General features: G+C 54.6%; 3 protein-coding genes across 3 annotated transcripts; 2 read left to right on the top strand and 1 right to left on the bottom strand.

Annotated features, from left to right (window-relative positions):
- Window positions 1-399: 399 nt before the first annotated feature.
- Window positions 400-1302, bottom strand: BDP81DRAFT_192746 (uncharacterized protein). Its single transcript, XM_060582435.1, has one exon. The coding sequence runs from the start codon at window positions 1097-1099 to the stop codon at window positions 488-490; it is 612 nt and encodes a 203-aa protein (XP_060447466.1). The 5' UTR covers window positions 1100-1302; the 3' UTR covers window positions 400-487.
- Window positions 1303-5456: 4154 nt separating this feature from the next.
- On the top strand, window positions 5457-6792 carry BDP81DRAFT_192808 (uncharacterized protein). Its single transcript, XM_060582436.1, has one exon. It carries the CDS (start codon window positions 5780-5782, stop codon window positions 6617-6619), a length of 840 nt encoding a protein of 279 aa, XP_060447465.1. The 5' UTR covers window positions 5457-5779; the 3' UTR covers window positions 6620-6792.
- A 4142-nt stretch (window positions 6793-10934) lies between these two features.
- BDP81DRAFT_459473 (PAP2 superfamily protein) lies at window positions 10935-12366 on the top strand (the record flags this gene model as incomplete). The annotated part of the gene is made up of 2 exons (XM_060593543.1): window positions 10935-11362; window positions 11421-12366. 2 exons carry the CDS (start codon window positions 10935-10937, stop codon window positions 12364-12366), a joined length of 1374 nt encoding a protein of 457 aa, XP_060447464.1.
- Window positions 12367-12460: the final 94 nt, after the last annotated feature.

The raw sequence follows: 12460 nt of genomic DNA, 5'->3' as shown, positions 1-12460 counted from the left end.
TCTTCACCACGTGCTGCTGCAACCTCATTCTCTTACCCCTGAATCACATCCCTCGTAATACCTAATCCGTCAAAAAAGCCTCATCACAAGACACGCATCGCCAAGCTCCACCCGTCAACTTCAACACATCGGAAGCCGGTGATAGGTCGACAGGCCTCGCCCCCTTTCCCACGCCGCATTCCCGCATCACCCGGACGTTCCACACTAAAGCCGGACCCCCGCCCGCCGAGATGGACCTGTAACTTGGCCTTCCCCTCGGCGATTCGGCACCGGGGGGTTATCCAGTCACACCAATTCGCAACGGCGTCTCTCCTCCCCAAGGTGCCGATGATTGGACCGCCAGTCTCGGCACGATCGGTCACGCGAATGTCACCCCGTTCCCGCCCGCTAATCTGCAGGAAACAAGGGGCGCCTAGGAACGACAAAAGATCCTGTTCTCAGCCCCCCCCCTCCTCTATCTCTAGGTCTGCCTGATACCTACAACTTCTCATCCGCAAAGCATCAAACTCGCCATAAACACCACTCCCGCCTCGAAACCTAGAAACAAACGATCCACTTCAGCCTGGTCTCGTAAAAAGCGACAAAAGAGACTTTGGCTCTCTGACCAGCCCGTCTCCATATCTGAAGCAGTACAGTCGGCAAGCAGTTCATGCACGTCAAAAGTTCTTGACCTGCCCGCCGACTCTATTATCAGAAACGGGAAGTGTGGGTGGGTAGGTAGGTAGGGTGAGTGAGCTGGAACCATTCGCTGTCCTTGACCTGAACTGGGTCGATTTCTCGGCAGGAGCACCGAGGAAGCCCGTCTGCGAGCTGTGCTCTGGGAGGAAGATAGAGAGGCAAAAGACAGAATTGGACCGTGAGAATTATGAGATGGAATTCTAACACCAACGGCACCCGGCATGAATTTCATCTCAGCTAGGAACGGCTTTCCTGTCAGAGGAAGAGGCTGGTGGTCACTGCTTTCGCAAGTTCGCTGGCCTGTCCCCCCCTCTTCTCGGCTGGCTTCTCGAGCTAGCTTGTTGGGATAGGTAGCATCTAGACTTGATGCCATTGGACGTGGAACTTGCTTCTGGCTATGTGGTTGTAGACTTCCAGGCATAGGCACCTTAGCAGGAGGACGTTTATGATATTCAGATTCAGTCAGTGCTACATCACAGCGGGAATCGAAGGGGTTTGGAAGTTGTATGTCAGTCTCCTGTACATAGTATCTCTCCTTCCAAGGATTGAATCCAGCCTTTGGGAAGCAGACTCGCCCTCGGAGCAGTAGTCTCAAACCGAAAGAGTAGTCGTCGCTTCACTCATCTTTGACAGCCGAGCTGAACATCTAAAAAGCTTCACAAACCCAATTCAAACCTCCGACTCGATATGTGTGTTCAGCATCGTCCGCGGGATGAGAGAAATCAAGTCAAGATAAGCAACCTAGACTCATCCCGCACTCTCTCCCCAAACACGAAAACCTCGGAAACCGTCCCCGAGGCAAACAAAAGTAAGCAGTCTATGCTCTCATGCTTTCTCGCCTCTCCCACACTAGATACCTCACCTCACCTTACCTTACCTTAGCTAGCCAGCTAGGTGACCACAACGACCAGAGCTTCATCGCCTCCTCACTCGCCCTCGCCCATCTGGCACCAGTCCCTAGCCCAGCTGAGCCGTCCCGCCCGCCAGATCCTCCCCCGGATCTTCCCCAAGATCCCAAAAGCGGTAAAACGGTTTGCCTCCCTCCACCGCCAGTCATGCAAAAACACAGCCCTCATGTCAGCCGACGCTGTAGTATAAATCATCTCAACCTTTCAGCATTGGCGCCAAGAATAGCCAAGACAAGTAAAGACTGCCTTAGGCTTTTGTCTGTTCTCTGAATGCGCCTTGAACATGCGGCGCATGGGTAGGAACGTGACTGAGAAATAAGGTAGACTTGGAAAAGTATGCATCCAACCTCTAGTTGGCGTGCCATGGTATTGGGCGCCCAACTTGACGATGCCCGTGCCTCTCAGCCTCGCCTCATTGAGTTGCGAGTACGTAGGCAGAGTCGCGGCAGGAGGAGAGACACATGGCTCCCCTCAATTCGCCAATCTTGGCCCAGTTGATATAAACTCTCGTCTCCCCTCCCCTCCGTCTTTGGACCCCCAAAGGTCAATTTCAGACTTCTGAAGTGGCAGAAAGGCAAGTTTAAAAAAAGAAGAAAGACAAAACGGCGGTCTGAACTCCAGACACGATACCCGAAGTCTAGTTCCCAAACCGTGAAAGAAGGTAGAGGAACTCCAGAAAGAAATCTCCCGTCGCTACCATGATGAGAGTACGGCCCGACTTTGACAGCACAGACAACACCAATGAAAGTGATCATGCATTGCGTCCACCACTCGGCACCACTCCCTGATGGTGTTTCTCATGGGCGATTTTGCCTTTCACCGCACCAGCCAGTGGCCGGCAGAGGTTCAGCCAACGTCGAGCCTCGCTCTCAAGTTAGGTCTAGGTGCCGACTCGGTTGCTCCCGTTCGGGGAGCAGACACTCGAAACACTCTTGTCCCATGTGCAGCGACTGCTTGAAGCCGTCAACATGGTAGTTCCATGTTGGCTCCTTGGTGCCAAGACCCATGAGACTCCCGTTCTCTGCCATCTGGAAACTTTGTTTCGACTCGACAGAAAGCCTCGACCTCCGCAAGCGTCTGTCCAGTGTCCATCGAAAAACGTGACCATAGTAAATGATAGGCCAGTTGACTGATTATTGTGCGGGAGACTGAGGCTCAAGGAGAAAAGTCACAGGTTAATCCGGCTTGGCTTTCGCCCGGCGCGGCCGTTATCAGGGAATCCCGCCCTCCGATTAACGCCGAACGCCGGAGCGGCTCTAGGAGATGAACAGAGTCCAATAGAACGGGGTGGTCGGAAATAAGGTGTCCGCAGAACTTCGGACGAATCCCAATTGCCCGTGTTTGAGCGGTCGAACCACCGCTGGCAACCAGGGCGATCCTCTTTCAGGGTGAACCACCGTTCTCTGCCTTATAGATGGTAGCTCCTGAAGAAGCAGGCTCATGCCAGTCTGGCCATCCACACCACTAAACCCAGTGTTGGGAGGGTTGTCACAGTTTCATGCGCATAGAAACCAATCAGACTCGCCCGGAGGAGCAATCCCCGTCTGTGTCACGGCCACAAGGGCCATGTCGCGGTTCTGGCACTCATGTTATCTCCGACATTGCAGAACGTTGGAGGCCAGTGAGCACGACAGAAGGCTGGTCATCTGGACGAGCAGGTCAGAATTCAAAATCACAAACTCATGTGGTTGGCTCCTCAAGCACCCGTAGAGGCACGTGCAAGACGCATGGATGATGTGAGACAGCAGCAGACACCCGCCAACTGCAAATACAGGCTGCAGCGCGTGTGGTGATATAAAGAAGAAAAGGGGGGCGGGGATTCGCTGCTAGACCGAGATGGTGACTCGTGAAGCTGTAAGCTTATTTTCAAATCTCACCTACTCCTCCAGGTCGAGAGCAACTTCATGAATCTCTACAGTCAACGGAGCCAATCAGTGCAGCCATAACGGCTGCGGTATCACGGAGTGCTGGCGGGTCTTGGCACCCGGATCGCTCGGAGGTTGTGCGCGCCGGCGGTTGTGCGTGTCTCTCAGTCTTTCGGGTTGTCAACTCGCCCTCCCACTTTTGTTGATCTAAGCGTGAGACAGGGCTTGCCCAGACGCCGGAGTTGGGTTGAGCTCCATTATTATTTTTGGCGGGTCCGAGTGACCCCATTGGAAAATATGGAAGATTTCCTTGGGAGCTCATTTCGGGGAGCGTCGTCAACAAGTCCCGCTGAAAGATTCCGAGGTGGAAATGGGGCGGGAGGAGTGGGAAAAGTCCGCCGAGGGCCGGCCTACGGTCGTTCCATCAAATTTTGATTTTGCAGGCTCACAATCTCGATTGTCGCCAGGGCTCCAGAAATTCAAGGGATTCCTCTCTCGCCAGGTGTGTTTTCTTGGGCTCGTGGGAGGAGTGGACGTTGGTACCTTGGCTCACATCAGCGGGGGCCAACGTAACGCACGCGCACGCGACGCACGACACTGGAGTGGTTGAGAGAGACAGAAGCTGCTGCAAACACTTCCGCCGAGCTTGCCCCCTTGTCGATATTGTCGACCCGTGGTTTATGGGCTACGCGAGTACGCGGGAACGTGACTGGCTGCCGTGTTCGGTGTTGTAGCACAGACAATATCAAACTGCCAAGACCGCCAAGTGCGCTGGAGCCTCTTAATGACGATGAATGCTGCCGGTGGTGCCCTACACTCCAGTGCTTCCCCCTCCTCAGCTGGACTGACACAGACAATACGCTGTAGCGCTTCAGCGGTGAGACAAGGTGATACGGTGACGGGCAGGACCTGCAGGCCATGCGACTTCAACGTGTAGTAACCGTGTAAACATGGTGTGTTGGCAGGTGCTGTAAAATGCTGTGAAGGGATTGATGTTGAATCAAACAAACTGACGACGTTGAGAAGCCGCCTGCAGACGTTGAAGCGGCTGCAAAATCCAAAGCACCTAGGCTGTAGTCGCCGGTCTGGCGCAAGAGCTTGCAGTCATTGACTTCGATTTTGGTCGGCGAACACGGACATCACGGTGGTTTCGAGTAGGTACAGGCACTTGTACTGGACACCGGTGCGATGACAGCCTCTGATTAGTGTTGCGCCCGATGTAAAGTGATGGTCGTCACAAGTTTTTCGAGTTAGTCGCCGTTTGGATATATGGATGATCCATGATGCCGACTTTGTGAGGTCTCAGTGCTGGCGCCGTGTGGATGGCTACTAAGAGTCGACTATGGCGCACGCGGCGAAAGTGTCAAAAGAAGATCCCTGGCATATGTGGCTTGCAATTACACAGTAATCCATCAGCCATGCCAAGACAGGGCGCCTGGTCTGGTGGGGGGGTTTGGTGGATGACATCCATGTGGCGGACAGACAGTCATCGGGCTCGGGATCATCCAAGTCCACGAAGTTCGCGGTCTGGCCTCTGCCGCTCGCAGATCAATCATCAACGACTGCAGCAGCAACAGCAGCAACCAGCGTATGCACTCGCCCGTCGGTCGTCTGACTTGCTGTGTAAGCAAATTGGTTAGCTTAAGCAAACTCGGACGAATCGCACGTTGTACGTACGACTGAAATTGTCACCATCACAACCTTGAACCATATCCCACATGCTTATCTTGCGTTCTCCGCAATAACTTGAGGCTAGTCACCACCCAAGCTTTGCATCTTGCAGCATAGAACGGCTAGAGGCTGTTGGCATCACTTTTTCGGTGTGTCCCGCGTATGGGCGGGGAATCGCATCGATTGGCAGATCGCAGGGTGGTCGACATGCACAGCTGCATAGGTAGGAAGGGGGAGACCACCCTGGAGGCCCCTTTGAGGCCAAGGGATGGTATTTTGGTGCGGTTTGCGAGTTGCGAAGAGTGATGCGAGAAGGATGCGAGATCACGAGCTGTCGGTTTTGGGGCTCGCGCGTGTTGCAATCTGATTCTAACGAGGTATGAAGGGGTTACCATCGGAAGGTTTCGGTGTGCCTGTGCTGCTTGATATGGCCTAGAATGGCAGACGCTCCTGCCATGGCCGCAGGACCTCAAGCGCGTAGCGTTTCGCTGTACGCAAAAGTGAGGAAACCCTCTTGGTTGCATCTGCGATGCGCCTGCCCCCTTCGAGTCCCGATCGAGCCATGTGTAGAGAGAGCATCGTCCCATCCTAGTGACGGCCGTGACTGTCCGTGGGCGGAGCGTATCGGCCGGTACAGACTGTAGACTCAACTCTACGATGGAGCGTAGAGAGACAACAGGATGTCACAGACCGTTGGAGGTCTCATCTCTCAACTCTCAAGTCGGATTGGTGGATGTGGTACAGAGTGGTGTTGTCGCTGTATTACCCGCGTACTGCGTATCTGCACCTCGTGTAAACGACGTCCATAAGAAATTATCGCCAGGTCTAGTTCTCTACGGTAGAGAGTCAGGAAAATCAGATCAGCAAGCGGGAAACGGAGGAGTGAACTTGACCGATCCCGACCTCCTGAGGCGTCGGACAGCGGCGTTCTCGACGGTGGGCGGACAGCTGTCGCGCGGGAAACATGTGGAATCCGGGATTAAGCGATGTGGGAAATTTGAGATTTCTTCCGTAAGCAATTTACCAGAGGGAGGGAAAAGCAAAGGAAAATTTCATGACGACAGTGGGGTTGAGTATCCAGGAACGTCGCTCGCCAAGTGGGACACAGGAAAGAATATTCACAGAAAAAAGAAGTCAACAGCTCAAAGGAGAGAAGTGGGTACCGGAGTACCTTCCCAAGGCTCGCCCGAGGCAGGACGGAGGTACCGGTACTTCCAGAAAGTACTTCGTTCCTTCGACACCGAGCGATCCGAGTACTCCTGCCCCAAAGCTCGGGAAAGCCATGCCCACCCAGCCTCACAATTCAGTCATTTTACTTCCAGTTTCCTCACCCTCGGCCGACTTTTTCCAGAGGCTGGAAATTCTCGAGCTTGCCCAGATTTGCTCCATTCGCTTTCCGCTCGGTTTCGCTGGTCCCTCTTCCTCCCCTGGTTGTTTAACCTCGCGGCGGACAAGGCCACGCGGGCCTCGTTTGGCTGCGCTTGTTTGTGCACTTGAGTCCTCGGGGGCGCTAATAATAATAGAGAGCGAGTCGTCGTCACCTCGATCCCCAATCATTTCGCATTTGGCCTGGTTGGCTCCCTCTGGGCTCTGCCTCTGGCAGCTCTGCGTCCCTATCACCCCTGCCTGCGGGTGACGATTGCGTATGTACTACGCAGTAGTGCTAGGCGATACTGGCGGTAAAGGGAGGCAAAGGCAAGGTCGCTTGTTTGATGCGGCGCCTTGAGATCTTGCATCATCATGATCTGGCCTGTTCTCTGCTTCTCCCTACAACCCCCGTCTCCCGAATCGCAAAACTTGAGATGACATTCATTTGGCGCTTATATGAAGCACATCAAGGGTAATGCCATTATCATGGAGCCTCGATGATGCTGGCATCCTAGCGTCTAAGGGGTCGAGGTCCCTTTTCTCGTTTCCCCTCCCCTTTCGCGGCGGTGGACTTTGGGCGGAAGTTGGAACAACGGAGCTAAGGAATGCAGGATGCCCTTCGTTCGCGTTCCGTCTTTGAGCCTCGGTGCCGGCGACGGCGGCCGATGGATTAGATAAGCGCGTCCGGCAGTGGGATTTCGAAAAAGGGACCTTCAGGGAAGGGGTCGAATGGTGTTGGTTAAGTTCGAAGCCATTTCAAGCCACCGACTGCAAGCCCCATTTTGACAGTGACTCTCTCTAACGCCTTTCGTCAGGCCACCAAATCTGATTCACATCGACGCCGGCATCGACGGGCCAGCGGCCAGCCCGATTGTACCGTCTGTCGCTTTCTCCCAGAGTCGCAAGCCTCCCATCACCTTGACTCCACGATGGCGCCGTCGTCTCGGCCCAATGACCCGCGCGGGCCACTGAAGTCTGAATTTCACGAGTGCGGCCGCGCGATTTTCCCTTGGTGGTGCGCCGATTCAAGAATGGTCTTGAATGTCGGCGGTTGCAGCTACCGCACGCCGATGGGCCTCCAAAACCGAGATTTACGTCGTCGACATGCAATTCCCGAGCCGTGATGTACCGGCGTCAGGTCCGTAGGTGGTAGTGCCCAGCCTCGCTCTTTTGGTTGACTTGCATCGTACGGACAATCCGCATCGCAAACCTCGCTGCGAGCCTGCGACAAAGGGGGCCTCGGCTCGGTAGGTATTTGCAGACGACGCAAAGATGACGATAATCTCAAGATCGGGTGAGCAGCAGCTGTTTGTTTCACCGAGATGATTTTATTTTCAGGGGTAGACAGCGGCCAGACCAGGGAAGACGTATTGTGTCAAAGTGCCATTGCGTTGCTTCTTCCTGCTGGATGTGCGACACGTTGCGCTGGGCTGTTGGTAAAAGCCCCGGTCTCCGGGGTGAGCAGTGGGATGCACGGGTCAAACCGTCAAACAAGATTGTTGGGACGAGTTGGTTCGTAGTCACAATCGTACCGGGAATCATCAGCCCTGTCGACCGGGTCACAATCAGCACGCGACACGTCTTGTCTTTCTGCGACTCTGGGTTGTGTGCAGGTGACGCCGCCAAGTGGGAGAGAGAGAGAGAGAGCAAATTTAGGTACTCCAAGGTCCGACGCGCCGACTTCGACGGGGGCCGGGGGTGGACTTTGCGGGCCTCATGATGGACTCGAGATGAAGCCGTTCGCGGTCGTAGGTATAGAGTATAGACGAACCCATTTTCTTGTCGTTGTCCTACTAAGATAGTCAGCAACAAGTTCTTCGCGAACAATGGAAACATTCATCTGCACAGCAGAGCCTTCGAGAATAAGATTGCCGCTAGGTAAATAGAAGAAAACATGAACAGACCATAACTTCTAGATCAGCTAACTAATTCCCGATCCACCACGGAGATGTTCCGTAGATGGATGCAGAGGAGCGACTTTTGCTGTGTTGCTTACCTCGGGATTGTGATCTGTAATCCACAAGAGAATGCGAAGGCGAGCCTAGCGAGGACGGAGAAAAAAAAAATAAGCCGACTAATGAGAAAAATCGAAGCAAAAACTGGATCATCCCGGCGTCACCTAGAATTCTTCTTCTTGCCAACCGGTAATAGCGCATCATCACGTAAGGCAAGCCCGTCCGCCCACAAACAGAACTGCTCCTTCCCGCCAACGCCACAAGCAGCGCCAGCGGACTCGGGAAGGAACGGAGTACGACGGGAGGAAGGTAGGAGTACTTGGAAGTACGTACCGTTGAGAAAAGCCTCCTGCCCGATCAACTGCAGGGAGTGAGGTGCGCATCGCCCAATCCCTGCACTCGTTTCTGGCAAGATAAGCCTGTGCGCCTTTTCGCTCCACTCTTTTCTAGCGTCTTCACCAAAGAAGAGGGTAGAAGCCACTGGTGACTTTGTCCATGTACCGCAAATGCCCCGCTCTACCGGGAGAAGTACCTGTACCCGAGCCGCAGCTTCCGAGCTTCCTCTCTCATTTTCTCTCAGATCTTTGTGTCTTGTGCGCTCGCTGAGTGCGACTCTGTTTTCCCACTCTGCCGCCGATGTTGGCGATGGCCCCCAATGGGCAAGCAACAATGGAATCCACTACTCCGTACCGGCATGGATGAATATGCAAAATACGCAAGTACGTGTACTTGCATTGCTACGGCACCTGCCCGGCTTGTGTCAGTCATCGAGCAGTCAGTCGGTCAGTCAATCAGTCATCACGGACGCAGACAGAGACAGCAAAGCACAAGCACCGTCTTTTCATCCCCCCGGAAAGATCGACATGAGACCTCACAGAGACGGCGCCGAAGCTTACCAGCTTTTCAACAGCAATCATGACAGCAGCACTCATAACCAACCAGTCCATGATCATCCTTCCCGAGGAAAGGATGATGGAAAGACGGCAGAGCATCGTCGACTTGGCATCTGCCTTGCCATGCTTCGCCCATTCTGTGAATCCCACGTATGGAGTATTAATATGCCAAAGCGAAAGGACGCAAAACCTGGGCCATATTTTACAAATCCACACAGAGGTAGTACAACGGTACGGACTACAATACAAGCACGAATATACCTGCAGTAAGAGACGCAGTGGAAGACGCAGTCGGCGGTGGCCAAAGGACAGACGGAGAGAGGGCGGGCGGGACGACGGGAGTACTCGGTACTCGGTACTCAGACTGAGTATTTGCCAAGAAAGGCAAGCTAAGGGACCCCAGGGTCGACCTGGGTGAAGCAATACTGCAGCAGAGCATCATAGCTCCATTTTCTTTCGATTCAGACTTTTCACTTTGCCCAGTCCCAGCGTCCCACGCACCAAAACGGACCACTTACCGCCCGACAGTCCTCCCCCTGGTCTCGGTCAGCTGTGTAGGGACGGGAGACTCGCGCCCACAAGGAAGGAAAGGTGGTCAAAGGTACTCCGTACCCACGATACCTTACAAACTCGACCCGCACACCATAGAGACCAAGTCCGCGTACCGTGTACATTGACGCAAGGCAGTCTGGGTACTCGTACGGTCCTTCCTCCCCCTCCCCCGGTACCTCGCTCCGGTCCTCTATTCTTTGCGAGAAGGGACGGAGAGCAAACTAAGGTAGCCCACACTCCACACACCACAACGACCTGCACCCAAAATCTCTCGGCTTCTGACAAGCACCCCGGTCCCCGCCGCTTCCGTAGGCCGGCTTGGGCAGTCTTGGTATCTTTCCGCTGTGTCTTGGGTTTCCTTGGTACTTGTCCACTCCACACGCTCACACGCTCTCGTTCAAAGATGGACTCCAAGAGTCCAAAGGCCCAGAGCGACAATGTCCCAAAGCTCGGCCTCCATCTGCAAAAGTCTTGGGACCGTGGACCTTGTCATTGTCTTGTCTCCGTTCTCACTCTATCCCGTCTCTGCCTTACCTTAACCTACTTTGCCTTACCCTGCAGCTTTGCCCGCCTGTTCCGCTGCCTCATCATACATATCAATCTAGTCATCCACACTTTCCGTAACTTTGTCGCTTGTCTCATTCCCTTTTGACCTCCTCCCCTCCCTCTCCAAACCACCTCTTCCTTCCAACGTCCTTTCGTTGTCCGTTGATTATTCACCTATTTCCTCCCTCCCCTCCGGTGGCAACCAACCAACTCACCAACACTCGAACCAATAGTGGAATTAGGAATTTTGGGGATTCCAACAGGACGGTTCACTGGGACGTGACGTAGCTGGGTCAGCGAACAAGACAGATTCAAGACAACACACAACGCCTGCTGGATGGTTCGGTTTTAGTCAGACACGGACAGTCGACGTACCCCCGGTAGAAGACCAACTCGCCCTTTGGTCCTCTCTGCCGTCGCCTATTACACCTTCCCACTTCGCCCCTCGCATTGCGTCGCGACTCTCAACTACCTTCCCCTCCGAGGGCATCAGTAGCCATGCAGGACTTCAGCACTTTCCTGAAAGGAAAGCCCACTCTGCCATCTCTATGGACCGGTAACATCAACTTCGCCAAGCTCAACCCCATCCCCCACCGATACCGACCCAGTCGAGCGAAGAGGAATCAGAAGAAGCGCGCTTCTGGGAACTACACTGGCGCCGAGGATGTCACCTCGCTGCAAAAGTCTCTCAACCCTCTCGACACAATACGGAAAGTGCAAAATCACAAGTGGCGCCTCCTCGACCTGCAGTACACGATCCTCGCCGCCCTCATCATTTTCTCGCTTTGCATTACGCCCTCAGCGCCATTAATCAAGACTCTCGCTGTCACTGGAGGTCTCCTGCTTTTGACGATACCCGTCACTAGCCAGTTCGTCTTCCCTGGATTGAGCATATGGGCATACCTCATTTATTTCTTTTGTAGTCGGTAAGTCAGCTTGCTTGTGGGTATTAGTCGCCTGGCTTGGATGCTAACTTGAAATCAGCTTTATTGATGCGAAGTACCGCCCCCATATCTGGGTTCGCGTCCTTCCCGCCCTCGAGAACGTCCTCTACGGCGCCAACCTCTCCAACATCTTGTCCGCTCACACCCACCCGGTTCTCGACATCCTCGCCTGGATCCCGTACGGACTCGGCCACTTTGGCGCTCCCTTCATCTGCGCCGGCTTCCTGTTCCTCTTCGCCGCCCCTAAGACGCTTCCGATTTTCGCCAAGTGCTTCGGATGGCTGAATGTGCTCGGCGTCACCATCCAGCTCGTCTTCCCCTGCACTCCTCCGTGGTACGAGAATGAGCATGGCCTCGCCCCGGCTGCGTACGGCATGTCCGGATCCCCCGCTGGTCTGGCCCGCATTGACGCCATCCTCGGCATCGACATGTACACGACCAGCTTCTCGACCGCCCCGGTTCCCTTCGGCGCTTTCCCGTCGCTGCACGCTGCGGACGCCGTCATGGAGGCCCTTATCTTGAGCTACTGCTTCCCTCGCTTCCGCCCTCTTTTCGTCATTTACGTCGGATGGATCTGGTGGGCCACCATGTACCTTAACCACCACTACGCGGTCGACCTGGTCGGTGGTTCCCTCCTCTCCGCCGGAATTTTCTACTTCGCCAAGGCCCGATACCTGCCTCAGCAGCAAGCTGACAAGAAGACTCGCTGGGAGTATGACTACGTCGAAATTGGCGAGCAGACCAAGGTCTTTGATGAGGAGTACGGACGGATGTATAACATGGGATACCTCCAGCGCCGCGGCAGCTCCGACAGCGATGAGTGGACAGTTGGCAGCAGCTCCAGCTACAGCACATCGAGCCGGGGTAGCGGAAGCTTGAGCCCCGCCCTTTCCGAAGAATCCGGTCGCAGCATTTTCAGTATCGAGATCAGACCCGACAACGACAGATACGAAATCCCCCAGTTCACAGAGGTGGCTGTGCAGTAAACACCTTCTTGTCACAAGCGCAGACCTATTCAGAAACACGATGAACAAAGCGAGCAGTGCCGCGAGCCGGAAGGGCGATGACGCCGGATCAACC

This window comes from Colletotrichum phormii (assembly GCF_030913505.1).
Source record: "Colletotrichum phormii strain CBS 102054 chromosome Unknown BDP81scaffold_6, whole genome shotgun sequence".
Taxonomy (NCBI): Eukaryota; Fungi; Ascomycota; class Sordariomycetes; order Glomerellales; family Glomerellaceae; genus Colletotrichum; species Colletotrichum phormii.
Note: the sequence above shows the minus strand (reverse complement) of the source record. Positions and strands in the feature narration are given on the sequence as shown.